Source organism: Condylura cristata, unplaced genomic scaffold, assembly GCF_000260355.1.
Source record: "Condylura cristata isolate star-nosed mole 26May11 unplaced genomic scaffold, ConCri1.0 scaffold00023, whole genome shotgun sequence".
Classification (NCBI taxonomy): Eukaryota; Metazoa; Chordata; class Mammalia; order Eulipotyphla; family Talpidae; genus Condylura; species Condylura cristata.
This window is the reverse complement of record NW_004567124.1, coordinates 7633498-7643412: the sequence shown is the minus strand read 5'-3', so window position 1 is coordinate 7643412 and position 9915 is coordinate 7633498. Positions and strand designations below refer to the sequence as shown.

At 37.7% G+C, this 9915-nt stretch overlaps 1 protein-coding gene across 1 annotated transcript in view; it reads right to left on the bottom strand.

Annotated features, from left to right (window-relative positions):
* Nucleotides 1-6627, bottom strand: part of KIAA0101 (KIAA0101 ortholog) — a 9429-nt gene extending 2802 nt beyond the window's left edge. Inside the window, exons 1-3 of the mRNA XM_004687685.2 lie at nucleotides 6547-6627; nucleotides 6166-6246; nucleotides 3863-4025 (exon numbers count right to left, since the gene is read on the bottom strand). Of these exons, the coding sequence (XP_004687742.1) occupies nucleotides 3863-4025; nucleotides 6166-6246; nucleotides 6547-6592 (290 nt within the window). The 5' untranslated portion in view covers nucleotides 6593-6627. The remainder of the gene's footprint in view (nucleotides 1-3862; nucleotides 4026-6165; nucleotides 6247-6546) is intronic.
* Between the last annotated feature and the right edge of the window lie 3288 nt (nucleotides 6628-9915).

Below are 9915 nucleotides of genomic sequence, written 5' to 3'. Positions count from 1 at the left end.
AAAAAAAAAAAAAGGACAGATCGGTGAGGAACACTACTGAGGGGAACTGAACTTGCACTGATGTGGCTGGGGCTAGCTTGCAGTGCAGCGTCCTAACCTATTGCGCCACCTGGGAGGGTCCTCCAAGTGTTTATTTCTTTAATGGAAGTCACAAAAAAATCCAGAGGATTGAATAGTCAAAAACCAGTATTAATAGTTTGTTTCTATTAGAATGGGGGAGGACAAAGAAGAATAGTGCTAGAAAATGAGAAGGAACTAGGACAGACTTACAGGACCATGAAAACAAATCTATTTTAAGAACTCTCTTCTAAAATATATCCCTTGAAGTTTTGTGGATTTTTTTTTTTTGTATTTTTTTTTATTGAGGTAACATTGGTTTACAAATCACTTATGATGTAGGGGTAATAGGCTCACACCGCTTCAGATATATATCACCCATACCACACACACCAACAAAGCATCAATAATCCTCCACTATAGTGCTTTTTCTGCGTCCCCTCCCCATCCTCAATGCAGCGATCAGATTTCTAGGATTTCTTTCAGTTTAGCTTTGTCTGTTCCTTGATTTCTTTCTATGCTGCACTGAGTCGAATCATCTGGTATTGATCTCTTTCTGCCTTATTTCATTTAGCATAATCCCCTCAAATGTTATCCATTTTGTAGCAAATGGCAAAATTTCATCATTTTTTATAGCTAAGTGGTATCCTATTGTGGTTCCATACCACATCTTCTTAATCCACACATCTGTTGTTGGGCACATAGGTTATTTCCATAATTTGGTCATTGTAATTACTAATGCAATGATCACAGGGGTGCATACACCCTTCAAATTTAGTGTTTTTGCATTCTTAGAGTGTGAGTAGAATCGTATTTAATATACGATCCAGCATTTAACATTCCTTTTAAATATCTTGTAAGACGGATAGCTGGCACTCAATACCTACCTACTGAATGATCTTATGAACAGTATTGAATAACTCTTAAACTTTATATGCATAAAAATCGTTTTATGTGTCAAATATTTTGTTTTGTTTTTCTCCAGCCATTTATTTTTGTTCAGTTTATGTTCAGTGCAAATCAGTTCCAAATACAAATACAACTCAAAACAGATGTACATTGTTCAGATATGTAGCAAAAAGGGAGTGTTCATTCTTACACATAGATCTTTGGGTATAAGTTGTATCTGGTTGTTGGAGATATGTTGGATCTGGTTGTTTCCAAGTAGGTTTGAAAGATAGCTAATACTTGCTTAAAACATATCAAGAATACTGTAGTTCATATTGAATACCAGATCATCAAAGTGTCAGTGTGCGACCATGTGAACCCAAGATTTCATGGAGTGTATGCTTCTAAAAAGGAACCTGTACATTGAGGCAGATGTAAAAGTTCTACTAGCCAGAATCAAGTCAACTTAGGTTTAGGACCAGATTGTAACTTGTCCCAGAGTGATATAGAATGTATTCCAAATGTAGGTATTCTAACTCATAATTTCATTATTGTTTTTTAATATTTACAGAAAGAGCACAAGAGTTGTGATTTTAATGCAACATGTTTCCAACCTACACTTGCCCAAAACCTCAAATATACTTTTACCTATTTCCTATATTTGTATCTTAATCTTAAGATTTGTCAAATTGGCCTTCAAAATAGATCACATTTTAAATTATAAAAATTATTCAACATCTACAGAAAAAAAAGCAGTATTTTAAGGTTAAAGTTCATGCCCATCTAATCCATAGAATCTAAATTAGTGACCCAAGTTAGCTAAATGAATCTGGAACGCTTTTTGGATAAGAATGTATGATACAAAATACATATCATTTGACTTTTACATGTATCTGCAAGAAATACCCCTGCTTGGATTTGTAGTAGATTCAAGTTCATCTTTGCTGCAGCACAGGCCAGTAACTACATAAAGTCAAATGCAGTGTCAAAGCAAAAACCCCAGAACAAAGGGTTATATTCCCAAGAGAAAACTTAAAGTGTAAAACTTTATGAAGGGTATTATATCAGCTCTAAATTAGAACTGTTCAAACAATCCAAAAAGCATTTAGAGTAATCCCTGGTGGTTCTTTCCAAAGTACACATAAATAGAAACACAGAAGCTTTTTATATTAGTTCATAATTTTATGGCCTTCTAGATTTAAGTGAAAACAAAGTTTCTATTCCACAGCTCATCCTTTTTTACAAGACTAAGGTGAAATTATTCATATTTTCAAGGCAGAGTTTTAAGTGTCCATATTTCTTGTTACATTTAATCACATCATTAACTTTTTTCAATGTTGTTTCTCCAGTATTGTTCATGAAAGTCCAGCAGATTTAATATTGGCATTTATTATTTAGTCAAGTCCTTCAGATGCTTGTTAAACCAGTCCAATTTGAAACTCCCAACATTTTCTGCTTAATGAATAGAATTAGTAGATTTGATGAAGACCTGTTTTCCCCTTGCTACACTGGACTTCTAGAGGTCACAAGGATTGGTAAACTATAGATGTTTCTTGATCTGACTCTTAAAAGTAGAAGGGCAAACAAGATCAAAAGGAGACTGACTGTTGGCTGCAGGCCACTGCTGGGCTGTGTTGTAGGGAGGGGTGAAGGATCTGGTGAGCTATATAAAGGTACGAATGACTGAGTCATAGGTAGCAACAGCACCAGAAGCAGCAGCCCCAGACAGAATAACCACTAGCCCCTTGCCCATGCTGGTGACTTGAGCTTTGGGTTAGGCTCACTGTTTGGTGTGCTGGAGGACCACAGGCTTCTGGCTGGTGCAGGGGTGGCTGGTCCTTGCAAGGGAGACTGATGCAGGGGAGGTAGCTGGAGGATCTTAAGTCAAGGGGCATCACAATGGCAGTGACAATGGGTAGCACACCCACCTGTGCTCACTACCCACCCTCAACCCCAGTCAAATGTTTTTAAAACAAAATACTTCAAAGTTACGTAAAGCCTAGAATTATAAACTTCTTTTTAAGCCATGAGTTAGAAGTCTATTTTTTTAATCTATTTTTTTAAGGCAGGTTTCCATTGTTTTTTTTTTTTTTTTCCAAGTGGCATTTTCTCTTAATTCTTAAAAGCATGTTTTTTGTTGAAAGTTGGTATCAAGGGGTATATAAATGTGAGAAGAAGTTTTTACATGGAGATAACCACTGATGATTTGGTATATTTTATACAGATAGGGCATACTTAGATACCTGTCTTTTATACAATAAATATTGTGCTACTGTATCTACGATTTCTGCTTAAAATTTTATTTTTCTGTCATAAAAGCTATGAAACCAATGACTTATTTACATTAACAGTTTGTACATGGGACTCTGTGGAGTTTTATTTTCACCTTGTTTTGTTTTGAAGTGTTCTTATGTATTTATAGAGAATTTGTTTTTAAAAAATGTACTATGGTGTTAGTTTTTGTTGTTTCTAAGTGCTGGGCATTTCTATATTTTCCAACTTTTTTTTTACATTGGTTATATGTTTCTTGTGGAGATTGAGCTAGTAGTTTTTTGAGGGGTGGAGCCAATGGATCTCAAGTTAAAAAAATAAATGAAAATTGTGTTTTGCAAAATATACTATAGAAAATAGACAGTAAAAATTAAAGAATAAGTACAGGAAGTTCATGGTTAATAATGTAGCACTTATCTAAATGGGAAGCAATCCTCTTGAGTGACTAGAATGAATAAAAATTCTATTTTTCATTGATATTAGAAATTTAGGAGTGACTCATAAAAAATTAGCACAATTTTTAAGAACCTCCTTTGTATTTTCTTATCTGACCAAGGAAAAACTTTAAAATTAGTCAACATGAAATAGCCTTTTATTTTTCAAAAATATAAATTTTTGTTTTATAGTCTAAGATGTAACAACTTACTTTCTCTTTGCTTTTCCTAAGCCACTGCTTCCTGCTTCTTCAGGAACCCGATTCTCTTTTTCAGAATCTTTAGGGGACAGTCTGAAGAATTCTCCAATTCCTTTTTGCCACTTGGGAGTTGGGCGCACACAAACTGGATTCCCTCCTGCATATTTATTTTCAGCTATAAAATATGAAAAGATGGAACTAAATAAGAACTAAGAATGTAAACTACAATTCATATAGGGAAACTTAATTATTTCTTTACCATCAAATCTTAAAGGTACTAAATGGTATTATATCTGTCTTAATGACTTAAAAAGTGTGACACAATGAAACTAAGAAATCAGTAAGATACTACACTATACATTATGCATTATAGTGTGTTGTGCATCTTATTTAATATAATGTGTAATACTTTATTACAGTTATCATTTATTATGGAAAAATAGCATTAGTAGAATTTTTACAACTGGACATTTTTCATATTTAATCCACAGAACATTCAAATTATACATAAAACATACTAAAATCTCACACATTTTTTGTAATGTAAGCAGCATTGTGTATAAAATGCCCATTTTTTTTTATTTAATAAGGTCATTTAGTTAAAGAACACATAAAAGGCAAAGCAAGTATACAGCAATGTCAAAGTTTCCACAGAAATAGAGCCCTCCCTGGTGGCATAACCGGTTAAAGCACAACACTATGAATCTGTCTGTAGCCACTGCAGCAAGAGTTTGATCCCTGCAGCACAAGTTCAATCCTCAGCCAGAGACGTGACCCACATGGCACAGCAGACCTCTCCTGTCTCACCTGATGATCTCTTCAGCAGTGTATTTCAGTAGATCTGCCTGTTCTGATTCCCATTCTGTCTCTGGTGAATTTTCTCCTCCCCCACACTTCTGGCCTATACCTCAGTTCTTGTATGCATAAATAAATAAATCTTTAAAAGTTCCACTTTCCAAAGCATTTGGTTCCATTTATCTTTTATTTCAAACACACTTGTCACAGACTTTAACTGTTTTACAACCTTGCAGAAGTTTTTTCCATGAGAACTGAATAATATTGCTTGTACTTCTTTAAAGGTACAAATGACCTTTAAAAAGCAGAGATCCTTTGATTCATAATTTTCCTTGGAACCTTACGGGAATGCTCCTATAACTAATAAGTATATACCAGCAAACTATTGGGCAATACAGGATTCAAACCCAACTCTGCTATACAGGATTCAAACCCAGCTCTGCTGGTTCAGTTGTATGACCATGCATGTAACCCAAGCTAACATTACCTTATCTTTAAAATGAAAGTGCCTAACAATTTCATACATTTAAAGACGGTAAAGTGCCTTAATGGGTGCCTTTGTTCCACACATATTCAGAGATTGATTAGCTGACTCTATTGGTTGCATAGTGGACAGTAAGATGTAGTCTTAATTAGAATTTAACTAAATGATACAGATATTCTCTATAAATTCATATACTTTCACAATTTTGACCTACCATTTCTTTTTATCTAAAGAGACTGAAATAATAAACATTCTCCTAATGAAAAGTTTAGAATTGGAAATTCTGAGCTAACTTAACCCATGACATCTTTAAAAGTGTTCCCTGTATCCTCTTCACTGGAATGTCTTGCCTGCTCAGCTTCCTACTGAAAGCAATGAGGCACCAAATGGCACAGTATTTTAATAAACTTTCCTTGCACAGAAGAAGCATGTGAAGCTATATTTCCCTGGCCCAGTTTTTGCTCTTACTGTCCCAAAGGCAGCTTCAGAGTTGGAAAACACACGCATAGACAAGGAAAGAGAAAGACAGTGGGTGGGTGGGAGAGGAGGAGAGAGAGAGGAAAAGAAAGCGTGGGAGGGAGGGACGCAGAGATATAAAGAAAAACATGCAGAATTGAATGTTTACACTTACAGAGACATGATTTACACAAAACTATCGTTCTGAATCTTCATCCAGCAAAAAAAGCACTTGCATAACCTCTTACAAGAGTAAAGTATCTGTAAATATTTAGAAAACTTAAAACGCTAAGCTGGAAAAGAAAAACAGATTTGAAGCTCAACGATGCAAGTCCCTAACCACGAGGTTTGAAATGCTTTTCCATGGGACCCCCACCTCTCTCTACCCCAGCCCACCAAAGGCCAAGGCCGCCTCCTTATATTCAGAGGACAAGTTAGAAATTCAGGTGTTAGGATATGGGGGGGGGGGGGGGGGCAATTCCATGATGGGTCAGAGCTCTCACGGGTCAGGAGAACTGTGGTGCCTGGCCTGAATCCCCTCCTACAGTTCTGTCCAGGAGCGCGCAGAGGTGCTTTATACCTTTTCTTGATGAAAGAGACGAGGAGTTGGTGGCAGAGGTGGAGGAACCCAGCACCTTCCGGGGGGCTCGGGAAGCCACCACTGCGAAAAGAGGCAAAAGGAAACGTTCAGAACTGGGGCGGGGAGGTTTGGACACCCAGTGTGGTTCTCACCACAGCCCCGAACCAGGCGCTTAGAAGTGTCCCTCAAGCCTCATCAGGACAACCCTCCCCTATAGGGCCCGCCGCTTCTTCTGGTCCAGGGGCCAGGCCTCTATTGTGTAGTGCTGGACAAGCTTGGACTCAGCTCCGCGGGGAGCCCCGTCCTCTCCAGCCCACGGTGGAGGGGGTGGGGGACCAGAAGACTCAGCCCTCCGCTATGGTGGTCGCTCGACAGCCTCACCTTTTCTGTAGGTGCCTGAGACACTGTCTGCTTTAGTCCGCACCATGTTCACGGGCGAGGAGAGGAGAGCAACCAACTGACTTGTCCGCGGAGGGTGTTGCGCTGGACAAGGACTCGGAAAAAAAACGAATCTCCCGCCACAGTTTAAATTGGTCGGTTTCCCGCGCGCTCCACAGACCCGCCAGGGCGGCAGCTTCTATTGGTTCAGCTGGGTTCTCTTGCCACCAATCTCTGGGGTCCTACGGTGGTGGCCTCGGCCTGGGTGCAGCGCTGGCCTGTCCATCAACTCCCAGAAGCTTGTGATTCGTACTCGCCCCATGTGGGAGGTGCCAGGGCACTTTCCTGGGTGCACACACTTCGGGGGGCTAAGATTCTAAACTGGGGAATCTAAGGTCGTTTAGAAAGAAGTCTAAGCGGAGGCTGAATTCCAACATTTCTTCCAAAGACCCCTAACTAATTTCTAAAAGTAAAACCAAAAGAAACGACTTTTCTTCGTTGCAAAGCGAAATAAAGAGAACTTGAATGCTTCAGACCCGAATACTCAGTGTAGCACGCATATTAAACTATTTCTGTGAAGCGGATGAAAAAGAAGCAGATGCAGTTTATTTACAAGATTGTCTACGTTTTTAGAATGTTGTGAACCTAACGAGGACACTGGGTTAAAAAGAAACTGGATAACTTTTTTTTTTAGCAAAGTTTTTTGTTTTAATAGTTTATTTTTACATCTTTTTCCATCTCAGTTGTAATCCCCTTGAGCTTCCCATCACCAAATCACCCGTGTGCCATCACCATGGTCCAGTGCATTTCCCTCCCCCCACCGTTTTTGATCCCACCCCCCACACCATCCCCTTAAAATGTCTTTGGTATATAGTTGTTCATTATTATTATTATTTTCTCACCTGGTCCTTCATACTCCTGCTATGAGTGAAAACATCCGGTATTAGAAACTGGATGACTTTTACATGCATATACACAGGAAAGAAACATCAATAAAGTATAGTACAGAGACCTGTATGGCCTCAGAAGCCCTTAAAAATTTGCCAGATGTGCTAAGGGTAATCCCTGGCACTTAGTGCGTGTACTCTAAAATGGGAGCACATGATTATTCTCTATCCCTATGCCTATCTTCTAATTACTCAAAATACTCCAGGGAGTGATTTTCACTCCCATGCCAAAAACAAGATTAGATAAGCTTCTCTTGTGATGAATTTTGTTAAATGCTCACATGAAAGACAATTCTGAAAGTGTATAACACCATGTTGATTTTCTTCAATGAAATATGCTTGAACGCTCACTAAAGATAGGATACTAGGAACCTAGAAAACAGGCTGCTCAGTGCTTTAACTGAATCAATAGTGCTTTAACTGAATCTTTGTGTTTAAGAATTAAAGAATTCAAACAACTGGCTAATTAACATTATAATAGGAAGTGTATTGAAAATTACCTGTATTTTGTTTAAACCCTGGAGTCTAAGATTACAGCACAATACCTACCAGAAAAAATCAACAAGCCCTAGGGAATTCCTTTGTCATTCCTCATTCAGCCTTCAGGGCATGGGGGTTTTCAGCCGAGGTAATTTTTCTTTTTTTCCAGTTAAAGTGGTTTCACAAAGTAATCTGATTCACTTGAAGTCAGAGATTATCTGCTGGTCTTTACCCCTAGTCCACATGCCAAGTAAATTGCTAGGAAGAATTGCAAGTAAATCTTTGTACAAAGGGCAATCTACATATTATTCAATATTGTAGCTGTGTTTGTTTTTCTGTTTGTGTGTTTATCTATTTAATAATGATCATGATAGTAAAAGAAACATTAGAAAAAAATAGGAAAACAGTGAAAATTCTAAATCTAAATGTTAGTTTTGCTGAAATTTTCCTTTACAGTTAAAAACAGAAGTTGTATAGCATGAAACTGAAAAATTTGAAAGCCTAGACCATTCAGAAAGCTGTAGTATGTAGTATGTGTGGATGAAATTTCAGTCTAAATTTATACAAGAGTACTTTTGTATAAAAGAATACTTCTAGCTTTGAAATCAAGTTAAATAGATATGCTTGCTTTGCTCAAGCAGAAAATGTTTTTAAATAATGACTATAAGTGGCATTACTTTACGTACATTAGGAAGCTGAGATTATAATCACTAATAGTTCAGTTATGAAGGAAGAACACTTATCCATGAGGACCTAGTCATTTCATCATAATGTTTAAGTTCGTGCTAAAAATGTTTTCAAAATTGTTTAGTTATGGAACTAAAAGGATATAAAAACAGATAAAAGATTTGGGTATAATTATTATTAAATGTAGCAGATTTTCATGTGGACAGAAAACCTGTACCAACTATTGATAAACACATAGACTCTTGCCTTTTTTTTTTTTTTTTAAGAGAATTGCATATTCAGCCTCCCTGGTGGCGCAAGGGGTTAAGTCGCAGCTATCCCCACCACTGCAGCATTAGTTCCATGCCAGACCAGGGAGGTGACCCACATGGCATAGCAGACCTCTCCTGTCCAGCAACTGTTCCCCTTAGAACCTGAAGTGCCTGTTCTGCTCCTCACTCTTTATCTAGTGAATCCTCTCACTACCACACCCTCCCACCTCTGGCCTGTACTCCAGTTCTTGTATGCATAAATAAATCTTTTAAAAATGATTACATATTTTATGATTTAATAACAATCTAAAGTGAATGTAACAATACATTTATATGATTTTCATAATTTTTACTGATATTTGAAGCAATGAAAATAGGACAAATCTGTGAAGGGCATTCAATATAAGGTAATTGCTGAGCCTAACTGCCTAATGAAGAAGATATAAATGTAACAAAAAGACACCAATTAAACTTATAGATTAAATATATCTGAAGACATGTTCTTCAGAAAAGTCTCGCTACTTTCCCTCAGTCTGTTGCCATGAAGTAGGGAATAGCAAAAGACCCTTAAATCTGGTCATCTTGAGTTGAAACAACTTTAATTTCCTTAAAAATTAAAAAATTAGTGCTCGCTTCGGCAGCACATATACTAAAAAATTGGAACGATACAGAGAAGATTAGCATGGCCCCTGCGCAAGGATGACACGCAAATTCGTGAAGCGTTCCATATTTTTGTGAAATAAGCCAGAAAGAGAAAGAAGAATACCGGATGGTTTCACTCATAGCAGGAGTATAATGGACCAGGCGAGAAAATAACAAAAATAATGAACAACCATATACCAGAGACATTTTGTGGGGGTGGAGTGAGGAATGGGATCAAAAACGGGGGTGGGGTGGGAGGGGAGAGAAATGCACGGGACTATGGCGATGGCACACAGGTGATTTGGTGATGGGAAACCCGCGGGGATTACAATCGAGATGGAAAAAAATATGTACAAAATGATGTA